Source organism: Homalodisca vitripennis, chromosome 8, assembly GCF_021130785.1.
Source record: "Homalodisca vitripennis isolate AUS2020 chromosome 8, UT_GWSS_2.1, whole genome shotgun sequence".
Taxonomy (NCBI): domain Eukaryota; kingdom Metazoa; phylum Arthropoda; class Insecta; order Hemiptera; family Cicadellidae; genus Homalodisca; species Homalodisca vitripennis.
Genome location: NC_060214.1, coordinates 21,983,798 through 22,010,086, shown reverse-complemented (window position 1 = coordinate 22,010,086; position 26,289 = coordinate 21,983,798). Strand labels below are relative to the sequence as shown.

Below are 26,289 nucleotides of genomic sequence, written 5' to 3'. Positions count from 1 at the left end.
TCCTCACAAAAATTTAAAAAGTACAGAGCGTAACTCCAGCTGGGGAGTTACGCTACTCTGGCTCACTTTATTGTTGCTAGAATGGTTGATACAAACAGCTGTTTTATTTTCTAGAGTAGTTGTGCATGTCTCTCAGCTGATTGGTCGAATGTGAAATTTACATGAATTGATGCCCTAACCTAAACTTATAGTTTCATCAACATGGCAGCAGAGCGAAACTTATTTTACAATTAGCTTTGGAGGACAATGTAAATAATTCTCAGCAATTACTATTATTACCAGAACAAACTACTAAAGAAAACAATGAAACAAACGTCTTAAGCTTGTCTTCGATGGACACAAAATCCTGCACCCTCATTGACATCATTACAGGTAAGCCTGGTTAAAAATATTACTTATACAATTACTTGTGTTGCAAACCAATTTTTTTACTGTTATAACTCTTAGCCCTCATTTTTTTCTAACAACTGGTATTATTCTTTTGTTAAACCTCTGGGTCCCAAAAACTTGTTAAAAACTCTCCAGCAACTTCATCCCCTACCACTTATAGGGTTTAAAACACTTATTGGTAATCAAATTGGTATAGATTGATAAATCTGTTTACAATACTGGTGTGAGATACTTTCAAGTGGCTGAGGCCTATCCGTACAAAATTAAATTATAAGCATACCACAACAATAATTATTACTATTAGGCCTATTTTCACTGAAGGTCGTAAAAATACAATAAATTTATATTTTGCAGGCAGTTGATCCGTTTGTTCTTCTCAACAATGAAAATGAATATATAATGGAAGTCGAATCAGAAAGTAATAAAGAATTCGCTACTGATGAAAATATTGTTTGGAATGATGGTATTACCAACCAGGATTTTTCAGTCATATGATATCTCCTTTTCATCGCAAGGTAAGTGTTCATCAAGAATGTTTTAAACTCACTACTATAAAAGACTGCAGTATAATAAGCGACCACCCGTCGAATACCAGTATATCGATAGTCAATATCGAAAACTATTGAGTACATAAAACATTCGAATTATAAATATTTAAAATTAATAACATTGTCATCTGTTATTATTTTAGATATTACAGCTGAATTAGACTGTGAATTGAAATAACTATGATGTAATTACCGGTAGGATATTTTGGTTGTGGTAGATAATCACGAATATCGATACTACGATTATATGAATAGTCGATATACTGTTAATCGACTGATGGTCATTTATTATTATTGCAGCCCTATAAAACCATTCACCATGATGGGAAAGTTTTGTAAATTATAGTAGACTTGTTTTTTGTCATACTACACAAATAATAGCTATTTGTATACTTAAGCTTACCCATGAAGTGAGTGTTTTTCGTTCTTACAGATTAAGTGTGTTACAAGTACATTCATACGTAATATATTTATCTTAATTTTTGGTGCCATATACAAACTAATTCATATTTTTTAAAGCTGCTTTGATGATTGCAAACTGCTAAAAATATGTAGTTTACCATGCTTGATATTGCAATTTTAATCTCAAGTTTGACATTCGGCCTTCTTTTTGTAGAGACAAATTTTTATGTTGTACAAAATGTGAATAAAATTTCAATAAAACAAATGTTTTGTCATACTAATTTACAAATGATTCTACCAAGGCTTTCATACATTAGTTCATACTGGACCTAAAAATGTGATGCTTAAAAACACTTCTAATTATATATACTTTAATTATGATCTTCAGCGGTTGTGTTAATCAAGTTTTAAAATTTATAATACCACATTTATAACCGATAATTCACAATTCATATTTTTCAGGCCTAGTTGCTGAAGAAGAGGATAGTCTTCAAGAATTGGCTGTCTCTGGTAATGCAGATATCCCATCACCAGGAACTTCTGTTTTGTCATCTAACGTAGATGACACTGATATTGATAGCACATACTGTCCTCGTTTCAACTCAGAGTCAGAACTATCTACTGATGAGTCTATAGTGAGTATTCCTAGAGTTGCTTCAAAGGTTTCAAGTGACAGTACTTCTTATGTGAGGAGGAGCCAAAAGATAGCTCAAGACAAAATTCTACTGGTTCCTTACACTGATTCGGACACGGAGGAAGAAGCAAACAAAACCAATCCTAATGTAAAAAAAGGAAAGAAGAGGGTGAGGAATGAAAACAAAATGGAAAAAATGTGTGAGGAAACAGCTAAGGAGTTAGTGGAAAAAAACTATCTTAGTGCTAAGGGAGCAGAGATTAAAGCAAGATCTCTGAAATCTCCTTGCAAATCTACTTGCCGTCTCAAGTGCTATCAGCGCTTTACCAAAGATCAGAGAGAAGGTATATTTTCAGATTTTTGGAGAGAAGACAGAGACTGGGATTTTCTAAACGTCAGTTTGTTGTTTCCTGTATAAGCAGCAAGCCTGTCGCTAGGTCCAGGAAGAAAGATGGCTCAAAGGGAAACCGGGCTCAAAGTAATAAATTTAAGTTTTCAAATAAATAGTTGTGAAGAAATAGTCTGCAAAACATTTTTCCTAAACACTCTGGCTATCTCTGAAGATGTTTATGCGAATATCACAACAGAAAACAAGCAAGACAGGAATGGTTGAGCCTGACCAAAGAGGTAAACATGTACCTGGAACAAAAAATTAAGAATGAAATAATAGATGGAATTAAATCTCATATTTCAAAATATCCAGCGTATCAAAGCCATTACAGCAGAGAACGTACAAGCAGGAAATATTTGGGCAATCACCTCAACATTAACAAAATGTATGGACTGTATGTTGAAGAGTGTAGAGAAAAAACAAGTTAATCCTGCAAAGAAGTGGTTGTTTAGCAAAGTGTTTAATGAGGACTTTAACATGGCATTCAAGTTACCAGACAATGACACATGCGATGTGTGTGATGAATTTGAATGTAGATTGAAGAATAAACAAAATTCAGAAGAATTGGAAAGAGAATTAGCAGGAGACACCAAGAGCATTTAGATGAGGCTGCGTCCAGATATCGTTTGAAAAAGGGAAGACAAACTTCATGGAAAAGAAGATCACAAAAGCAAAGTAGTTAATGGCTGACCTTCAAAAATGTCTCCCTACACCTAATCTTACAAATTCACAAAGCTTTTACCTAAGGAAACTTTGGACACTAAATTACACGATTCATGGATCCTGCAAACAATAAGACCTGGTGCATGCTATGGGATGAAGTAACAGGGGGTAGAGGTGGAAGTGAAATGGCCTCTTGTTTTTATGCTTGGGCAAGTAGAGATATTATTGAAAGCGAATTGAGAAATTAACCGTCTGGACAGACAACTGTAGCGGACAAAACCGTAACATGAACATGATTTTAATGTATATATGGTTATTGAAAACTAGTCCAAACTTGAGAGAGATAAATCACAAATTTTTGCTTCCAGGTCACACACATATGGAAGTAGATGGCCAACACAGTATAATTGAAAGAGCCAAAGAAACATATTTCTGGCAACACAATATATACATGTAATGATTGGGCAAAATTTTATTGCTTCCTGTAAGAAGAAAGACCCCTTTGAAGTTAAGAGAATGAATTTAGAAGATTTTCTAGATTTTCATGGCCATTGTGAAAGGCAGAAAATCTGCTTTCGTAGCAAGAAAGAAAAACACTGATGGTGAACCCTTTTTGATATCTGCAACTGTGTGGTTGCAACTTAGATCTGACAAAGTGGGTGTTCTTTTTTACAAAACTAATTTTAAAAATGACACGTTCAAAGAAGTTGACCTAACCAGACGATCTCTGAGAAATCAAGAAGTTACAATGCCTACAACCATCCCTCAGCTAAGACAGAGCAAAAAGCCAATCAGCTTCACAGAAATACAGAGATCTCATGACAATTTTACAATGGGTACCTAATGAGTATAAAGCTTACTTTCAACTCCTGCCCCATGGAGAGGATGCGGGAGACTTTCCAGATGAAGATTCAACGTCAGTTGAGTTATTTTAAAAAAATATTTATCATCTACCAATGAATTTCATGTTTTAAATTTTTGACTTAACCTTACTTATGTAAACACATTAATAAATAAGTATTATTAATTTAGATGTATATAAAAATAAAAGCGTATCTTAAATATATGTGTTTTTTATTTTGAACCATAACAGCGTAAGTCCCTTACCAAGCTATTAAAAAATTTCAAAAAAATTATTAAACCAAAGTCATGAATAATTCACCTCTAAAAACATAAAAAACATAATAATTCATAAAAAAAGTCCAAGCCATAGAATTGTTTACAGTAAAGAAACATATGTTTCTTACAAGTTTTGTGCTCTCCTGTAAAATTAGTGACATGTGAGTTGCGCTAGTCTGGTTCTGAGGTACAGATATGTCAAAATGTCGGCCGTCAACGTCAAAGTCAAGTTGTAGTCCAGTCGCTTCCCCTAGTTTAATTTGTCGCGAGCCGCCGCATAGATCTGTTCTCAAGTAGACCACCGTACCATCACATCTGTTCCAGTTGTCAGTCGTACAAAATACCTCATATCCATCTATATTAGTTAGAGTCTTGTCTGAGTCAATCCACGATTCTGTAAACACAATGATATCATAAATAATGTTCAAACTTTGTATTAATATTAGTGCCTGGTCGATATGTTTATAATAACTACGTATATTTAGATGAAATATTTTAAGACTTCTGTTTATCCCGTTATGGAAACATTCAGTCAGTTCAGTATGGCAGTCAAACTCCTCACAATAAACTTGTCCGTGGCCGTCAAGCGCAAGTAACACGTCCCAATCCAACCTTAGCAACAACCCGTCCGTCCCGCCACGACCCCCGCCGCGCCAACAGCCGCACTGTTTAATTTTACAGACCCCTATGTACACAATTTGATTATAATTTAATAAATTATAATATAAATTACTGATTTAAATCAGAAACTTGCCAGATTACGATCCCGGTGTTCAGAACTAGAATCAGAAAATGAAGACGTCAAGAAGAGCCTTCAGAAGTTGGATGAGGACAGGGCTGATATTATTGCTTACCTCAGAAGAACGCTTCAATCAAAGGCTGATGAAATTGCAGAGTTGCAGGAACGGCTGGTGGCTCTCCAACAGACAAGAGAGGCAGAGAAGACAGCATTCCAGGAGAAAATCAAATCCATGGAACATGATTTTAAGAGCATGCATGAACAGCTCAACTCTGAAATAAAACTGCTAAATGGCAAACTTAACTCATTGGAGGAGTTCCGCAGGGAGAGAGAAGAGCTGATGAACAAATTTACAAGGCAGGAAGAAGAAATGGAGGAACAAGAAAAGAGGCATAAAATTGCACTATATGAAGTGGAGCGAAAATTTATAGTTGGAAAAGATGAGCTAAAGAAGGACATGGAAAATAAATTACTACAATTATCGCTGGATTTTCAAACCACAACTGACATCCGCATTGCCACCACAACACAGAGAGTCATACGAGAGAATGTTGCTGTTAACAACGAGATCAACGTGTTAATGGAATCTTGGAAAAGTCTACATGAAGAAAATGCCGATCTTAAGAAAAAAGAGAGAGATCTCAAAATTGAAGCAGAGATACAAAGAGAGGACAACAAAATCCTTTTAAAAAAGAATTTGATTCAAAATAGGATAATAGAGAAGATCTCAATGATGCAAATGAGGCTACAAGACACACTACGGGCAATGGAAAGGGTGCAGTGGATGAATAAGGTGGCAGAGGATAAGCTGATTGCAGCAAAGAAAGCGCTTCATGCAGAGCGTGAAATCAGTCAAAGATTAAAGCAGTTGCTTGAAGCTCGAGATGCAGAGGAGTGTCAACATGTGGTGGACCTGCATGAGCTTCGTCAACACTGTAAAACACTGGAGACCATGATTGAAACTGCCACTGAAGCTGTCAGGCAGGCACTTAATGTGCAGGAGGAGCCAGACGAAGATGAGGCATATAACTTGAGCCAGAGAGAATCTCTACTTTCAATACTTCTGGAATTGTTTGACAAACCTGAACTGCTGACGACAGAACCTACCGAACCGTTGCAATCGATCGACACTATAATCTACACCAAAGGGAATTTGGGCTTGATCAGCAAACCTGAAGAAGATACAAAGAAGATAGAAGAAGATAAATATTATTGCCATTGAACTTTATAATAATTTTAAACATGACAGTTATAAAAGAATGTTCAACGATTTTAAAATAAGTAAGTTTTATCGTTTATCGCCGCCACGACCCCGCCGCGCCAACAACCGCAACGTTTAGTTATACAGGCTTATATATACACAATTTAATTGTAATTACAATTTATAATATTTTAAACGTAGCTGACTTAAAAAAATGTATAAGAATAAAATAATATAAGTTATTTAACTATATCTTTCCGGTACCGTAGGTGTTTCTTTCGCTAATTTTTCTGTTATAAAAACAATGATTAGTTACATCTCCGTTATTCCCATACCAACATTAAAAATCTTTTCGAATAACTTATACCATTGTTACCACTTTCTTGCTTCTGGATATTATACAGGGTGTACATAAAGTCCTGCACGGGTATAATATTTTCTAAACGATAACAGATAAATAAACAAGATTTGGTACATCAATACTACACCTAAAAATCTACTTTTTGAAGGAACTATCAGTTTTCTGTAATATCATGGGGACGTCCCACAAGGAGTCAGAAGGAAATCTCAAATAGGAGCATAGGTCAATATGGACATCATTTTAAAGGGCTTATCTAGCAGAGTGTAATGCCGCAAACCGCACTCAAAAAGATTGATCCAGTAAAAAATGGCGGCTGTTCAAAGATTTTACTTGGTTACATTTTATTAGTAGCCATAACCCCAGTAAAGCAAAACTGCAACCAAACGAATACTGCAGCTAACTACTACATTATGCTTGTCAGTTGTACAGAAGTGAATTATGACATTAGTTATCCTCAAGGGTTACAAATTTGGTCCTAATATATTGATAACGGGGAAAACCTGATAACAGTAACAATTAGAAATCTCAGCGACCTATGACGATCGGAAACACTTCCTGTTTTCATAAAGTGTTGAACAGTTCTCCCTACAGTTGTTCTAGAAATTGGCTGCCTCTCGTGAAAGTAGTCATTAAATAAATGGCATGCTTCCTCGTGTGATCGTCTATACGTTCACGTTCGTCAAGCGACATAGTGTAGTTGAAGAACTACAAGCAATACGACAAACTCTTTTGTACTAAAGCGCACTGATAAAATGGATGGACAGCACTACTAAAACAAGAAAACTAGAATAGCCTACTATGAATAGACTGGCTAATAGGAAAGTCCTAACTGCGACCCAAAGATAAGAGATTTCTAATTGTTACTGTTATCAGGTTTTCCCCGTTATCAATATATTAGGACCAAATTTGTAACCCTTGAGGATAACTAATGTCATAATTCACTTCTGTACAACTGACAAGCATAATGTAGTAGTTAGCTGCAGTATTCGTTTGGTTGCAGTTTTGCTTTACTGGGGTTATGGCTACTAATAAAATGTAACCAAGTAAAATCTTTGAACAGCCGCCATTTTTTACTGGATCAATCTTTTTGAGTGCGGTTTGCGGCATTAAACTCTGCTAGATAAGCCCTTTAAAATGATGTCCATATTGACCTATGCTCCTATTTAAGATTTCCTTCTGACTCCTTGCGGGACGTCCCCATGATATTACAGAAAACTGATAGTTCCTTCAAAAAGTAGATTTTTAGGTGTAGTATTGATGTACCAAATCTTGTTTATTTATCTGTTATCGTTCAGAAAATATTATACCCGTGCAGGACTTTATGTACACCCTGTATAGGCTTTATCCTCAAACAAAGAACATACCTTGTACATAATTATTTCTAACGCCAAGCACACTCACATACAGACACACGTACCTATATACAGAACTATACACAAGTTGCATGGTATATTACAATTATATACTGAAAAGTGTAAACAGGTAACTAAAATGTTAAATTTGATTTGCTAATTTTAAACATGACGGTAAAAGAATTACAAAAATCGTACACATAGAGATAATCATATAAGAATCATCCTTAATTACCACCACATTATTCAAGTCACATTTAAGGTAGGTGATAACATCTAGTTTTAGCGCAGTTATGCGTTGTAGTACCCTCCCTAGCTCACCGAAAATTTTATTATTAACATTGCTAAGAAACCTGACTCAACGAACAAAATGTAAATGTATCGCGCGGCAAGATATCTCGAAAAGATCACCTGCAGACTGTAAATTTTCCATTAAACTTGATTTCTACATAGACGAGAATAAGTTCTATGTTAGTGTATGGTCAACCATAGAATTTGGCTGAGCGTCATTGAAGCCTATCACTCAGTAGGCTTTCTTGTCTCTGTGATATCTGTTTTATCTATTTGGCAGCAAAATAGATAAAAAAATGAAATGAGCTATAGGCTTAAAATGTTGCATGCTACCTTAGAGAGCCTTGTTACCCGACACTTGACGTAGCGTACGCCTACCTTTCTTATAAAACGGTAAGATAACATTTATAGGGTAAAGAAATCACTCTCGTTCCAATTACTAGTTAATAAATACCATACTACACCTAAAAGCGATAAATATAACAACAACATACAAATAGCATATAACAAAAACAAATATCAATAATGAGATGCAAGATAATCCATGTACATAAGGAATAGAATAGTAGAAGTTTCTTTATTTGTAAATTTACAACATACAAAAAGTTAGGCCTTTCTTACCTTTAATTATATCAAAACTACACATATACAAAGCAATCAAATAAAGGAAGGACAATATATTTTCAAAGGCTAAAATCGAATAAAAATTCAAAACAACTACTGTAACTAAGGAAACAGGATTTTTCCGGACATTTGCCATCGTTCAGTGAAACAAGAAATCAGTAACACTCTTATAGATAGATAGAATAGATTTGTTTATTTTAACCTAGTTTGTAATTGTGTATTAGGTTAGCTCTTTTCCTGAAGAAGAGATCAGATTGCAGATCTCGAAACGTAGTGTTACTGATTTCTTGTTTCACTGAACGATGGCAAATGTCCGGAAAATCCTGGTTCCTTCACAATCCTTCCATCGTCAAAAATAATCTTCAAGCAAAGAACTATAACTATGTCAATAAATCTAAATTGAGGAGGGAGGCTGGAGAGAAAAACCTTTGAAATTTTAAGAAGGCACATATTAAAATCTATCTCGGCAGCGAGACACTGTCATCTTTGGCAGACAGAGCTTGTGGATTTCACTACACAGTTTCAGCTAAGTATGGTCAACCGAAGCGACCAACGCAACAATGGGCTGATATATCCATAATAAAATCAGTTACCTACTTACTATTGAAGTTATTCTTAGAAAATTGAGAAATTTAGTTTATTCCGTTCCATCTATAGTAATAGCGTAAATTGATGTCCCGTAACTCTCTGGACAAAGGTAATCCACGTTATTGCTCAGGTCAAGACAAACATATTTCACCATATGATCATAGGTCTCCGATGCTTAGTTTCACATCTGTCTGTCTGTATGTGTTTTTATAATATATATCATAAACCAATGAATTAAATTATAAAAAAATTGACTCAATTAACTAATTGGTTTTTTATATATTATTTTTGTAGTAAAACACATACAGACGTACAGGTGGGAAACTAAACATCAGAGACCCATGTTCATATGGTGAAATATGTCTCACTTGACCTGAGCAATAACGTGGTATACCTTTGTCCAGAGGCTTACAGGACACCCTGTATAATACCAAATGATTATTATAGTAAAACATTGGTTAAAGATTTACATCGATAACAACTTGTAAGCGAGAGATTATTATATTAAAATATTTCGGACTGTTTAAGTTTGTTAATGTGCTGAGTTTTGTCTTATCACTAAACTCCTAAATATGTCTTTAACATGGAGACTCTCCAGAATTTATTTTGTATTTACGTTCTAACATATTAAATTACGTCTTTTCATATTAACGTGACGTCATATAACTCCTAGTTTAATTTTGTTTTTTAGTACGTACATATTCATTAGACATAGGACTGAACAATAAAGATAGTAGGCATAGCGTAAGCTTGTATTGTATTTCATCTCACTCACACACTATTTAATAAACCGGAAACAAACACATAGGCTACATGAGTCAATAGCGTTACGAAATCAATTATTGTAGTAAAATGAGCGCGGGGTAGGCGGGAAAGGGAGTAGGGATCTGGCGGGAATTTCTGTCGCGAAAACTCGCAAAATGCCGCTGCCTCTCTCTGCGCGCCTGATACTCGGCGGGCAAGCCAGCTGTGTGTCGCAAGTCGAAGACGACCTCAAGGTCACAGAGATCGCTGCAAGGCGTGGTCATCGTACAACAGCTGATCTGTTGTTAGATTAAACAATCGAATAAATCTGCCATGACTGCATTGACCATTACGTTTATACTATTAAAAAAACTTAATTCAAATACACATGTGATTAAAGAAAAAGATTATTCCGTTTAAAGTAAATCGATTAGAATCGCACTTGCGCAGAGTGTAAGGGAGGGGATGCGACTCGACGACGCCATAGGCCGGACATAACCTTGCTTACTGCAAACAGCTGTCCGCTACTTCGCCAGTGTGAGTGAGTCACTGAGTTCGTTCAGTTCGCCAGCCACAGTAAGCTTTGCTTGTCGTATAGACCCGTCTGTTTCTGCATCTGTTTGTGCGTGCGTCACCTGCATCAGACCAACATGTTCGGCGGATTCGGTGATAGTAAGTATCGTAACATGCAGAATGACGATTTAATAATTATTTTTGTACTGTTTTAGTTAAATAAATTATAAAGACATAATTGTTTATGACAGGCTAGTGATATAGGAATAAACTTTACACGTAGTACTAATAATATTTCGTTTTTAAAACTCCGTACATAACTAATAATATTGCATACACGCAATCCTTTTACTTTTAATTTTTAAATTCTGTCTGTATTTACACGATTTTGTAAATCACGCACACGATCATAGTAGATTAAAGATATAATATTCAGTATTTTTACCAATTTTTGAAAAAATGTAATACTAATGTAATGATATAAGGTTCACAATTTTATTGTATTTAATTTATTTGGTATAGAATCTATTTCTAGAGAACATTTCAACAAGATTTCTACCGCCACGTCAGGTTTTACATCCTAATATTAACTTTTTGACGTTTTCTGCTGCAGCTTAACAACATACGGACTAAAACAAACAGCTGTCAACTGTCCAATATTATGTTTTATCAATATTAATACATGTCATATTTACGGTGTCAGTAAAATAGCAATTTAATTTTTTGCTTAATTTACTTCATTTAGCACCTCCGCCTATCCTATTAATAGAATGAGTTTAAAGTTATTTGTATTATAATTATTTAATTATTAGGAGTGTTTTACTTCTTTAATTGTCAGAGGGGAAGGTGTACATTATCCAGTCTCAATTTAAAGAGCTGTAATACAGTGGCGTACCTAGGATTTGGTTTGGGGGGGGGGTGAATCTGATTGAAGGGCACATCAAACTGGGATGTGTAAAATAAATATGAATAAAATTAAAATATATTAAAAAAGCTTGATTCAAATTAAACATTTAACTACTGGATTTCAAACATATTGGATGGCTGTTATAGGAATGTTTTATATTCTTAGAACTTTAGTGTGTGGGGGGGAAGGTGTAAATCCTCTTCATCTCCCACTTAGCTACGCCACTGCTGTAAGATAACAATCCGGTACACAAAGGGTTGTACTTGATTGAACTTGAGGTTATGTCCTTTGTATTTTGGTATAATACAACTCTACAGATTTTAGTTGGCAAACAAGTCAATCTAATCTATGTAGAAAAATATTGGTGGTAAGTAAATAAATTAGGACTTCTACAAGAGGCGAATTAATGTGGATTATCGTTCCAAACATGTTGTCTAAGTTTGATGACATGTTTTCTAATAGTAACTTTATTGGAGCTTTAAATTATGAATTGGGAAATTATTCACCATAACGTCGGTTAAATAAAATTGTCTATATCCTTTGTAATCTGCAAGGTGCCTTAGAGTAACACAATATATTATATGATGCTATAAGATCCATAGATTACAATAAGACCAATAGATAGGACATCGGGTGCTCGCAGGTGAAGCCACTGCGGAGCGGCTAATACTCAACAATATGGCGGCGCGGGCGTGAGTCACCCTACTGAGGAGCGTCGCCTTGCACCCCCGCTCATCACTTCGCTCTTGTCGAGCTTACTGTAGTGACCTGCTATACACTCCGCTTACTGACGCGTGTGCTTCCGGCGTGTTGCTAAACATCTTGTAGTTTACTCTTGTTTAACTTGTTTATGTTGTGGATGATGTTGTCTTCACAAACACACACAATGCCTATGTCATTTGTTGCTTTTGGATGTTTCAATAAAAAGGAAAAATTAAACTTTCAACCAGAAGATTGTTCCTTCAGGATCAATTTCTCAGAATTCGGACTTTTTGATAAAGCGTCAATAAACGAAGGTCAATAAACTAACATTTATAATATATGACTTAAAACTTCCTCCTCTTCTCAACTGAGTATTACAGATTAGTTACAATTAATTAACTGAGTTGAAAAGTTGAAACTATATTTTATTGTACATTTAAGTAATTTTCCATACTTTATTATAATTCATCTATAAATCTTACTTATTGCCTTACTAATTGTATAATAAATGTTTACAGACTTAACAAAATATTTTATTAAACCTTTATACACTTTGTTACAATATGTAAACATAAACTTTAGATATTTTTTATTTTGGGATATTTTGAGCTGAAGGATTATAAGGTTTAAAGTCATGTTTCCCTCATCTAATAATTTACCCACATATACAAACTTTGTTCATATTATAGTATATATGTAAAAAATAAATAGCAAATAAACTCTTAGTTGTACTTGTTTAGAGTATTGACTCAGATTGAATTCCTTCCTTAATTACATAACTTATGTGATTTTATTTGAAGTAATTACTGTAAACAAGTACAAATAAAGGGTGTTCTACTCACTTTTTATAATATGCTATAATGTACGATACGAGGAAACAGATGGCCCGGCACGGAGCGTTGAGCTCCAAGCGGTCGCGGCACTCGTTAACTAACGTCTCACAAACAATAACTTTCTGGCCAAACTATAAGAGCTAATTAAAAAAGAAAATATGTTCCGAAAACTTCAACTATTCAACAACATTTTCCACCGTTTTTAAACTTGCCTGACCAAAAAACGGCAAAAGTAGCAGCCGACTAACTTTTTTATGTCAAGTTTTTAAAATGTAAACATAATTCTCGACTTTATTTAATTATTTAAATTGCAAAAATAATTTTTTTGAACATTTGAATGATACCACAGGCATCCATAGCTTATTGGCTTTACTCATACAAAGTTTCAAAGTATTTTCTTTATTCTAAGTAGGGTAGATCACGAGTTGATTGAAACGGGAGAACTGAATTTTTACACTAATCGGAGCGTAGTTTTGAGTTTCTATCCCACGACAACATGGCGGACCTGGCTTCACCTGCCCCAATGTTGGCAAGATAGGCATAGCCCATCTATTTGGTCTTATTGTAATCTACGATAAGATCATTATTCTATGCTCGTACTCTATCGGTCGTCTTCAGTAGCGTATATAAAGAGGGGTAAAATATTTCAGAGGGGGCTGACACACATGGTTGTTTACGATGTATTTTATACCCTCCAAAAACATGTTCACTTCGGGAAATTGGTGAGCTTTAAGATCTCATAAATGTGTTCTAGCTTTAAAAAACTACTAAATGCAATTTAAAAGCATGTCTTTTAAATTTTGAGAGGGGGCATGGGCCTCCTAAGCCCCCTCTTTATATACGGCCATGGCCTTATATGACCAACTCAAGTAACAATGCCACCTTTCCAAAACAGTTCATGTGTTGTCTATTTGAATATTCTGTTTTTGTAGCGCTACTGCCCTCTCATATTCCAGTCCTCCTGAGAAGATCTTCTTATTCTTTTTAATTTTTTAACTCGAGTTGCAATAACAATATTCAACAGTCATTCCCGTAAGAAATGTTGTACTGTATTAAGAGTAAAGGACGGTAGAGAAATGTTCGTTCATTTGATAGATTGATGTTTCCATACCTTCAAACTGAATGTAGAATAACATTATTGCAAGTGTGTGAATGTTTATATTCTAGCAAAGTACATTCTTAGCTAAGCAATGACAAGGGAGTCTCGCACACGCACACGTTAATATTGAGGTCAAGGCCTGTCTGGCAACGCCATGCGCAATAACCTTCTCTGGAGTCACCCTAGTTTGTCAACGAGAATTATTACAGACACTAGGCCATTCTACTCTGCCACTTCCTGATGAGTAGGCTACCACGCATTTGTCTGATTCGGGTTAATCAACCTACGATCACAGATTCTCTGTGGATGATGGAGGCAGTTTGCTATGATGGGATACCATATTGTTTCTGCTTTTCAGTTAGATTAGCATTAATTATTTATTTAAAGAGGGGGGATTGTGTTTTGCTCCAGGGGGGATAGAGATGTCCCGACTGCTCAACATGTTTTGTCCCTATACCCCTCTGACCCTACCGCAAAATAGCGGTATTTGACCAAATGTGGAAGAAACTGGTTGTGAAGCCGAAAAATTAGTCATAGATGTATCTTCGTTTGTAGGAAATCGTATTAAATAAATTAAATAAACCTAAAATTGTATACCATACACGATTGCGATACAAATATTGAATTTTAGTGAATTATCCAGAATTCTCAAAAGGGTTAAAGGGAATTGGTCGTTTATATATATATATATATATATATATATATATATATATATATATATGGGCAATGGAACAACCCCAAAAAACTATGACTGTGACATATTTAGTATGAATAAAATTAGGTAGTTATCAGCTACCTAATTCCCCCCCCCCCCCAACGAGACTCCATTGTGGGGAGTGGGGGAGGTAACACCAAAACCCCCGCCCTCCTTGGATACGTCATTAGTGTTAACCCGCACAAAAATAGTCCGACGATATCTGAGGCGGTGTTGCCTCAAAATCAATAGGTTTCATCCTTGGACCAAGAAGAACGTATGTTCCCAGCCTCTAGGATCGTTCTATCAAGAGTTATTGCATACAAGCAGACGGACATATACGAACTTCCTTTTGAGCTTTGGACGTCAAAATCAATAGTTTCATCCTTGTACCAAGAAGAACGTATGTTCACAGCCTCTAGGATCGTTCTATCAAGAGTTATTGCAGACAAGCAGACGGACATATACGAACTTCCTTTTGAGTTTTGGACGTCAAAATCAATAGTTTCATCCTTGTACCAAGAAGAACGTATGTTCACAGCCTCTAGGATCGTTCTATCAAGAGTTATTGCAGACAAGCAGACGGACATATACGAACTTCCTTTTGAGTTTTTGACGTCAAAATCAATAGCTTCATTCTAGGGCCAAGAAGAACGTATGTTCCCAGCCTCTAGGATCGTTCTATCAAGAGTTATTGCAGACAAGAGGACGGACATATACGAACTTCCTTTTGAGTTTTGGACGTCAAAATCAATAGCTTCATTCTAGGGCCAAGAAGAACGTATGTTCCCAGCCTCTAGGATCGTTCTATCAAGAGTTATTGCAGACAAGCAGACGGACATATACGAACTTCCTTTTGAGTTTTGGACGTCAAAATCAATAGCTTCATTCTAGGGCTAAGAAGAACGTATGTTCCCAGCCTCTAGGATCGTTCTATCAAGAGTTATTGCAGACAAGCGGACGGACATATACGAACTTCCTTTTCAACTTTAGACGTCAAAATCAATAGTTTCATTCTTGGACCAAGAAGAACGAATGGTCCCAGAATCTAGGCTCGTTCTATCAAGAGTTATTGCAGACAAGCGGACGGACATATACGAACTTCCTTTTCAACTTTAGACGTCAAAATCAATAGTTTCATCCTTGGACCAAGAAAAATGTATGCTCCCAACCTCTAGGATCATTTTATCAAGAAATACCGCACAGACAAGTAGATGGACAGATAGACAAATATACGGATTTCCCTTAGAACTTTGGACCTCATAATCAATAGGTTTCATCCTTGGACTAACAAAAGCCCATTTACCAAGAATCGAGTCTCTAGGATCTTTTTTTTAGTATTTATCACAGACGGACTGCTCTTTTCATTATTACTAATAAATCAATAGTCATCTTTGTACCAAGAGGAAGCTACACCGAGTTTAAATTCTATAGTACCTTTCGTCAAGTGTTATTGCACAAACGGACTTTCCTTAAACTTTTTGACCCAGAAATCAATAGGGTTCTTTCTCTCTTAGACCAACAGGAAACTATATACCAAGTTTCTAGGACCTTTCTCTCACACTATTTTCCTAAGGCCCTGATGAGTCCGTAGTGTATTACACATGTAGGGCAATAAACAATGCTTTTAAAATGAATGGTTATCAAAGTTTCTTGCTAAAGAATGAAAACAGTGAAGCTAAACGATATTTAAAGTAGAGCGAACTTGTTCACCGTATCGCTGTCCTTTATGGACGAACTGTTTTTTTAACACCACTGTTTAAACATTCAAAACACAAAAATCATGTTTGCACAGCATTTAACTTTCAACGACATCACATTTTAAACCTCCATCATGGTGGGTGTCTTTTGGACGGTGCTTCTCGCGTGTCTCGTTCAAAACCCGTTCTGTAATATGACAGTACTTGCTGCAAGCTACTTCCCACAAGTAGTGAATTTTAAAACACAACACTTTGTTTTACCTGTGAGATTCCTAACTCTATCTCTCTTTGAAGTACGTACAAGTGTTAGTTTATAGTAACCACTTGGTGTAATGTAATGGTTTGCAATATAAATTTACAATCACATCTCACCCTCGGAATGTGAAATTTTATGTTCAAAATATTTATTGGATTAAACTTTTTAAACCATGTTTAATATTGTTTCAGAGTTGCATTCACTTTTAACCTACAGTTTACCACCAATTTATTGTGCATCTCAAACATTTTGTGTAATACATTAGCGATGATTTTAAAGCTTAGTGAATCCCTGATCCTTAACGAGTCCAATCAGATCCTGAAGGTAGATGTCGCCTAGGGAAGACAGAGATCTTCTAGGATGATGTCCTGACCACGCCTGCCGCGGCGATTTGTGGTGATGAACCTGTCTTGCATATTCAACACCACTCCTCTAGCTGACTCTATCAGGATGATAGTCCACATTTTCTATGCAACAAACTTGAATTTCCGTCCTGAAAGTTCAGGTAAGGTGTAGGATTGTTCGCTTGGATTTTTTAGACTGAAACTAAGGATGCAGAAAGCGACTACCATGGGATTTATGTAGACTTATTGCATGGATTGGAATGGTCCTGAGTAAGAAAGCGCTTTAGTTTATGGAGACTTCGGTTCGGCTCTTTGAAGCTTCCTCTTTTTGTAGTCATAGATGGAGATGAAGCAAATTTATTGATCCCTTCAATAGATATCTTTGTGGTTCTTACAAAAAGATGAGTGATGGTAGTAGGTATTTGGCCTCTTAGTCCGATGAGAATTGAAGGCACTGTTGTACTACTCCTTCTGCAGCCCACGTAATCCTTCCTTCCCGATTACCCGTACAGTTCTACAGCTGTTTGCACACCATGGAGAATTTTATGATATGCCCACTGTTGGTAGCGTTGGAAATGAACAACAAAACAAAAAGGGAAAATAATAAGAAGTTGGGTTCGAAAAGGAACACAATTAGGACGACAGATCTTCTCTTCACAACCCAAACGCCCCATTGCTGAAATAATTTGCTAAATTCAGGAGTACGTAGGAGGCACTTTAGAGTTTATTCGTAGAGTTCCGTGTATATGTCGGTTACGCACGCTATCTATGTTTCTGTCACCGTGCCGACACCCGTGACCTTCATATTATTGTGGCCAATTGAGGAAACTGCGAGGCCAGCGCTGCTGTGCATGAGTCATGCATGTTTCGTAACTAATGGAAGTCATTTCTGTTTGGTTTAGTGCTCAATACATCAGCATAGGTCGATATTACTCTCGATCTTCTATGGCCGTGGCGAATTCAGTAATAAAGTACGGACGCCTAAGTGGCACCGATTACGAAAATCTGAGAGTGCTCTTTCAAGGGGTTTAGATAATTCAATATCCCACAACAGCCTTGTGTGATATAAAAGAATATTCTGGACATTTTTGTAGTGGACCGCCAAGTTTTAATTTACTTAGACTATAAGAGACTTTTTCGTCAAATTCCTTTTGTGCTAGCCATCTCTACTTGATTCGATGGCTAGAAATGCCGAGCTAAGTTTCGATTGTGTACAAAACTATGTAAAATAATGGAAGGAATAAATACATATTCTATTCTATCCTATTTTTAACAGAAGCATAAAAAAGTACAGTGAAACTTGAATAATTCAAAGCTCAAGAAACAATAATAATCGAGTTATTCAACAATTCGAACAATGCAGATTCTATAATGATAAGCATAAAAAAGTACAGTGAATCTTGGATAATTCTAAGCTGAAGAACCAATAATAATCGAGTTCTTCAATAATTTGAACTATGCTGATTCTATAATGATTGTATATACATTTTAAGGGACCAGAAAGAAGTTCAACAATCAAACATTTTGAGTTAAAAATTTTTCGAATTACCCTAGTTTGACAATTTTTGTTTTTTATGCATATTATCTATTGTAATTATGTCCTAAAACAATGAGGTATGGGTGCAACAAGTGATTTTTTAATGAGTCTCAATGTTCTTGCTACGTTCCTGAATACAATACCAATAAATGATTAATATTACACTCATATACGCTATCTGAGAGGTTTACAACTATATAACAACCCACTGTAAATATCCATCGTTAATTTTGTGTCGGAATACACTTTGTGTGAAAATAGACGCCCCACAGCGATCGGTGTTGGAGGAGAAAAACTGGAGAGAAGTGACAGGGCGGGGCAAGGCTACATGCAACAAACTGCCAGCCCAGCACAATCATCTCTTGGCGTGCTAGTGGAAGTGGATGTAAAGGTCGCATGACGCTACATTCTAGGTTAGGTCAGGCGTGTCAATATAATGTCATGCATTCACATTCTGTTGTAGAGTTCGTGAACATTTCACATAAGGACTGGTACAAGACCAATACATTTATTATACACAATTTTACATATATGCACATAAGAAAATTTAAGTTCGTAATACAACCCAATTCGATACTATTCGGAGGAAAGTAGAGCTCCACGATAAAAGAACGATGTTCAACAATAATTAAATTAGAAGTTTTGGTATTGAAAAACCTCTAACAAAACTTGACTATTACTTATTTATAGGTTGATCTTCTGATCAAACCATGATTCGATCAAAGATCGACGAAGTGGAGCTATGCCCTAGGATGGAATCAGTAAACCAAGCCACTGGTCTGGGCCTCGAACAATTTAACATATCTTACTTAAATTTAGAATGGACATTCTATGCAGTTTCTCTACTCGGTATCTATGATGAACACGTTTGTAACGAAAGGGACTGACCCCAAGATCAATAAGAATGTCCAAAGAGGTTTTGCTGAAACGTTTTTTGTGAATAATCCTTTATAAACTTAGGAAAGTGAGGTTATGTTATATCCATTTCACAAGTAAGGCTTGTTTGAAACTAATTACTCATTCAGACTATTGCGCCATTAATAGAGTACACTTAATAATGAATAACCGTATTAATTTATTTATAACGACTGATATATAAATTACTTAAATAAACACCAATGTGACTTAAATGTTGGTTATCTTGTATTAAAACGTACCTATAAACTATTTACAACAGTGCCCATGTATTGAACATGTTGTTCTTGAATGTTTACAGGGATATGAATAATTTAATCTGTATTCAAACTGAATAGGCATGAGGCTGTTAAATCTTTAATTGGTAGATAGCGAATAAAGTCCATTATTGCAGTGAATCACCAGTTGACTTACTGCTACGTTATCGTATTTGTACAGCTTCCGCATCGGTTGCCTTTTTGTACCATGATGTAAATTACTATCGGGGTTTTTATTGCGTACTTCTATTTCAGTATAACGACTGTGCACATTAGAATATATCTCCTTACATTTTCATATACATTGTTTAATGTCGTTAAAACCAAAGTTTTTATGTTTGATATTAGTTGAAAAAATCAATTTAAATAAAACTCCAGTTTTTTTAACAGACGAATTTTGTTGTTGTTGCTGTTACATGCATAAAACACAGTGAAGTAACATTCACTGCGGTAAAGGTAATACACTCTTAGCGTGTTACTAATTACCATTTCGTGGATTCTCTGTGACGCAGTAATCAAGTAATTAAGTAAAGTGCGCTTGCAGTTGTCCTTCGACACTATTGCTGTTGATAGTACTATCGTAAAAGTAATTTATTACCTATAAGGTGAGGTTAGTGTCTGGACAATTCCCTAAAACAGTCGAAATTGAGGCAATTACGAATTATGAGCCATATGACCTCCTTTCCCGTTTGAAAGGAAACCCAAATTCAAGTTTGTGGATTTCGAGATGGCTGTTGAAAAGGTTTGAAATGACTTGCAACGTGATCTGAAAAGAAAGGCCTATTTGAACAATTCTACCCAAATTAAAGGTTGGCTGATTTCAAGATGGCTGCTTAAAATACCATAGCTTTTAGTGGTTGTCTTGCCTACGGATACTCCATAGCAGACGTTATTGTGATTCCTTGCAAAGTTCTACTTTTGTAGGACTTTATCTTCGGACTTTATCCTCACCTTGTATGTACTTAAATCTTGTACACACATGATGTGTATCTATGAATCTGAGGCTAAAATTTTAATATAATACTGTTTGTTATTCTGCGGATGGTGTTTAAAATTTGGCCTGTATTTTAGACCCAAGACCCAACGTTGCTTAAATCAATGTGTAAAAACCCGATTTTCAAGTTTAAGAGAAGTTTTAAATTACTTGTTTAATATTTTTACTCGAAATAAATTTAGTCACAACCCATTGGAATGCCGTCTCTGAATAAAGGGAAAAAATACTTTTTTATTAATCCAGGAGGATTCTTAAGACTTTAAATATTATTTTTGGTTACCTTTAAATAACGTTCGTACAAAAACGGCTGATGATAAAAAACTGACAGTGTTTATGTGGAATAATGGCCAAAAGGAATGGCATATTTTTATACTTAAAATGTAATTTCGTAAGGTACAACTCATTCGAAACATTGTTTGTAAAATTCATACTGTTATAAATTATTAATATTGTTACATTCAGCCATTATTTTCGTAGGTACAAAAGTTGCCAAATTAAATGGCTGTAATTTCTCGTACAAAACTTTTTTGTACCTTCAGACAAGTTATCTTAAAAAACGGCGATTACTCAGAAGTACAAAAATTATCCGATCCAACTCAAATCCCAATATTTATGTAAATTTTGAATTTATTTATTTCCAACAAATAGTAAGAAAACGAAGTTTTGTCAAATAATGGCTTTATAAAATTACTAGATCGCAGTGAACAGATTCATATTAGACAAAACTACCAAATATATAGAAACTTAGTAAATACTTAAAATGTCAGTAACTGGGCTTGGATTTGCTCAGAAATGTACGCAGCAACTATCAACTTATTTTATATTTATAGTCTACAGTGTAAGAAAATGTGTCACAGAGTAGAACTAACGAGTCATATTCTCTTTTCCGAAATTTTTTTGCCCAAAATGTTCAAATCTAATAATGATATTTATGAAGTATCGTTAAAATAAAATAATATATGGGAGAAAACATTATCTAAATGATCGTGCGGGGGATCAAAGGAGCAAATGTTTAAAACTTGTTTAACTGGACAGTCGTTCTGCAAGGTCAGAGGTCTATAATTAAAACTCCGACTGTACAATGTAATAGGAAGGCCTAGGACAACCCTGAGCCCACATGGAACCGAGCGATTACAGGCTATCACAGCTGTAATTTACAACAGAGGTCACCACTCAAGGTCATAGTAGGCGTGATAACGTTACCTCAACTCGTCCTATTAAATGTGAATAGAGCAATTTTGTAGGTTAAACGTGCGGGCTTTGGTTACGAATTGATTTTACAGATAAGTATACGATCTAAAAGTTGAGGTTATGGTCATTTCATCCGTTTATTAAAATTACGCCAAACCTTCGTCCGTGTGGTATTAGCACCATTTACCCACTTCCGGTTCTGTTTTGTTGTGTTTAATAGTTTTTAAGGCGTTTTACGTTGTTCTCGAAAATTCTCCGCTACTTCTAAAGACGATTGGAGGACTCGAGGGCAAGGACATAAACAGTTCAATATCTCCGGTATTGCGCAACAAAAGGGTGGATTTAGTGGGCGGTGGGCAGCGACGACGTGATCAAGTCACCACTTGTACTGCCATCTGTTGTAGACCACTTCCGCCATCTTGTTTCCGGACGCGGAAGAAGTAAAGTGACCCATCTGTTTTACAAAGTTAAGTGCTGACTTCCTTGGCTTAGCCTTCACGAGAGGAAATGCCTGGACAAATTATTTCCTGTTGCTCATGCAAGCGCTTTTATGTTTGCATTAAGACATCGTGTACTCAATTATCTAGGGTTTTTTATAGTATTTGTGGTGAAAAGGTCCCCGGTCCGAATCCCTTGCTCGGAAGAAGAGGCTAAATTAATGTACCTTGAGTTAGTCAAACAATATTTGAGGTTGAAAGGATATAAATGAACATTGCAAAATAAAACTAAACAGGACATAATATCAAAACCTAGTTACAGATTGACCGTAGGTGTACATCAGATACATTAAAAGTACCATGGTCAACAACCAGCTACTCTACGCATATCCCTATAGGGCCTGCGTGGACCCCCTGTCAAACCGTCTGGTCGATTACAAAAAAGCTTATTATTTTGTAGAGGTGCCCTCTTCGTGGATTGCCTAAAATGTAATAGATCACCGGGACTATCCAAAATCGAAGTGGGCCAGTTTGGTGGGTTCTTTGTGTTTGAAAAAGTGTTCGACTCAACTGGCCTAAATATAGTGGCCAGTTTTCCCTCTTTGTAGATGAGACAAGTTATTGAATATCAGTGGCACACCTTGTTTGGAGCTGTCCAATCGAAGTGGGCCAGTTTGACGGGTATCATTGCTCGATAAACTAGGTCACTAACTAAACAGCAAGTTACGTGGCCCAGTTTGAAGGCGACCTACTTCGTTGGAAAATTCCAAACTAATAGTATTGTAGTTTATAACCGACCGTTCCGACTTAAGCCACACTAGTATAGCGGTCTAGTTTGTTCATGACGGATTGCTAAAGCCTTATTATTGACGTTGGACAATTAGAAAAAATATGTTTGTGTCATAAACGATTGCAAATTTACGAAAAATATTATCCTTTTACGGGTTACTATATGGTTTTTTTAAATTCTACATTGTGAGTTTTAGGTTTGATAATTTAGTTTTGTTTTTGTTTACTTAATTTTTCAACGCATGTGGCCCAACAGTTAGAGAAATAATTTTCCTTCTGTAACTTTAAGAAGCTCAACTTGTAATACATGTATGCATTGTGTTGTCTACGATCACATGAAGAGTCGTGGAATATAATTCTTTAAAAGCCCTGGACTTATTTGTTTCCTAATTCAGGTTTTGAGGTTATTTATTGACAGTAGGACTTTTAAAGATGAACCACTGAGCGTTTTTGTGTGTGACTTATATAACATTAACCAACGCAAGGCCAGCTCCTTGACAGTCATATTTACTTTTCTATGATATTTCGTTTCCGTTTTTTCCTGTCTTGTTGATTTGCGTCAGTTAGAGGGACGTCCCTCGAGCTGTACCCCATCCCGAGAGCAAACGCCGTATAATAGCAAGAGCTGCATTTCATCAGTACCGGAAGTATCCGGTATCCATGGCCAGCGAAGCCAACCATAGGCGGTTAAAGAATGCAGTGGCTTTTTTACCCAGCCTGTAACCCGAACCCTGCATAGCTCTAGGCTGAGTATAAGGCTTACTCCAGTCCACTTTAGTATAGGTAAATTTGCATTTCGCGCAAAACTCATCGTTTGAATTTTGGAAACACAACAGCTTGAAACTCTGAAAATGTTTACACTATAGTAATATTTTAGTTGCTGACGCCACAACAAAAATGCAGGATTTGCACACAGTTGTCTGCTTAATGAATCGGTATAAAAATCCAAAGCACATTAGGGAATTTTCGGGAGCTGAGAATTAATTACACATTACTTGTGGTTATAGAATATGAAACGTTTGCAATATAAAAACTGTAAAAAATTTACTGTAAAAAAAAATCAAGCGCGGTAGAAAAGTCGAATTTATATTATTTGTTCGAAATTATTAGAAATTCTATTGTACAAGGGAGTGAGGTGAAAGAATAAAGTGGAAGAACCATTATTGTGAATAATGGCGTCGTTGTTGTCTATCGTTACTAGGCGACCTTGAAGATCTTTTTCTCCGGTCTGTTTCTTCTAAAGTAATTCATTTTATGCGCCAGCAATTTTCTAGAGATGCTTTAATGTGAACCAGACTATGGCAGGGAACGATTTGCATGATAGAAGTGGTGAGCCTCGGAACTAAATACAAATAAGATAATGAAAGCATAGGAAGTAGGAATGCTTCATTCAGTCTTGTTATTCTGGATTGTGCTATCGGCTTTCAATGGCTGGTGTACTTTTATTATCAAGGAGTCTTTCACAGTGTGAGAAGATTTCAACTGGTCTCCAGAATCATCTCTGTGTACAAATTACGGTTCAAGGGTGTATCCTCAGTGTCATGTTATTTCTTCTGCACATCATCCGATTTTTGAGCGATCGGTACCAACTGGTCTCTACTATTCTTGCAAGATCTCCGTCGCCATCTAGATGAAAAATTGCAGAGAATGAATAATTCAAAATTTGAATGAAGGAATCCTGTGTACATCTCACCTCTTTGGCATTTCGTAGAAGGTCTCAAAGATTTGAGTATAGCTTGGGCTATAGAGGAGCACCCTGAAGCTCAAATGGGCACGGCACTGGAGTCAGAGATGGCGTCATGGGAGTGATCTCATCGCAAGGCTACTTCCTGCACTGAACGCCACAACAAACCGGTTAGTGAGTGGTCTTCGGCGGCGAGCAGGTCTGCAAGGCATGCTGATAATGCACGTTTACAAGACCCGGCAGAATGTGCCGGCCGGTTCTAGACCAGTCTCGCGTCTTGTGAACTAAAATGGAGGAAGGTATTTGAAAGGCGAAGGCGTAGAATTTGTTGTTTCACTTTTCACGTACCTTGCCCAACCTAAATATCAATTCTCTGAAAGAGAAGTCTGGTAGACTAATGACGTTTTAGTTGGGTTATGTCTATGATATAACAAATAACATCGTGCACCACCATTTGGCGCGAAATCTCTTGGTCTCTCGTCTTGATTGCTCATGGGTTTTTCAACTAGGGTTTTCCATAAGAACTTCGACTGGTGGATGACTACCAGAGCTGTAGGGGCTGCACGGCGTTGCCGTCCACCTGACTTAGTTGGGTAAATAAAAATGTACCAGCAATGAAATTACTAGCATCCTTAACGACGTTCTGTCCATTTCATTTCCATCCTCAACTTGTTTTCGTATCCACACGAATGGTGTGAATGAAAAGACTTTTGAAATTTTCTTTAAGAGGTCTACCTTTTACTCAACCAAACCAGACTCAGGTTTGAATGTCATGACGTGTAAACGTTGGCTTCTATGCTCATGTGGGCTACTGAACCCTACTGATCGATTGATAGGCCGATTTATTCATCGTTGAGATCGGAAAAAAGAGTGAGTGAATTTAGTGATGCTCATGGAAATGATTTGGTAACTCCGAATTGCCAACAATGGCTTTCATAGTGGACGGTTCTCTTCCATGGTAGACTGCTGCAAAGATAATCCAATCATGGAGGGAGGTCACTGAGGTTACTGTGGAGGGCCACCCAACAGAATTTGCTAGTGATGCTCCAGATTCTATCAATGGCAGCACTAGGCTTCACTGTTGGATTGCGCAGTGAACGGTTGCTCCAGTGAGGCACAAGCTATTTCTGTACTGTGGTCAGGGTCGCTAGAAAGCATTCGCCCATGAAACAGACACGTTCTGCTATCCTCGTTAGTGCATTTGCTTCAAGATAACAACTATAACTTTCGCAGAACTGTTTTTCACTATCGTGTATCACGCTTAATGGCTGTAAAGGGTATTAAAATTTTCATCGTAACATAGCTTTTGCACCTCTACTAAGGTATAGGTATGTATTTCACTACTTAAAATGTATTGTCACCATTCCATTTTACCCTAATTTGTGTTTTG

The 26,289-nt window shown here is 36.3% G+C and overlaps 2 protein-coding genes across 7 annotated transcripts in view; one reads left to right on the top strand and one right to left on the bottom strand.

Moving 5' to 3' along the window:
• LOC124367412 (amyloid protein-binding protein 2) overlaps positions 1-26,289 on the bottom strand; it is a 257,150-nt gene that overhangs the window by 188,577 nt on the left and 42,284 nt on the right. The gene's annotated exons all lie outside the window — the stretch shown is intronic.
• LOC124367417 overlaps positions 10,544-26,289 on the top strand; it is a 40,167-nt gene continuing 24,421 nt past the window's right edge. Inside the window, exon 1 of one of the 2 annotated variants that reach the window (XM_046824220.1) lies at positions 10,544-10,719. In XM_046824220.1, coding sequence (XP_046680176.1) covers positions 10,698-10,719 — 22 coding nt within the window. In that variant the 5' untranslated portion in view covers positions 10,544-10,697. The remainder of the gene's footprint in view (positions 10,720-26,289) is intronic. The other variant, XM_046824221.1, reaches the window with a different exon arrangement.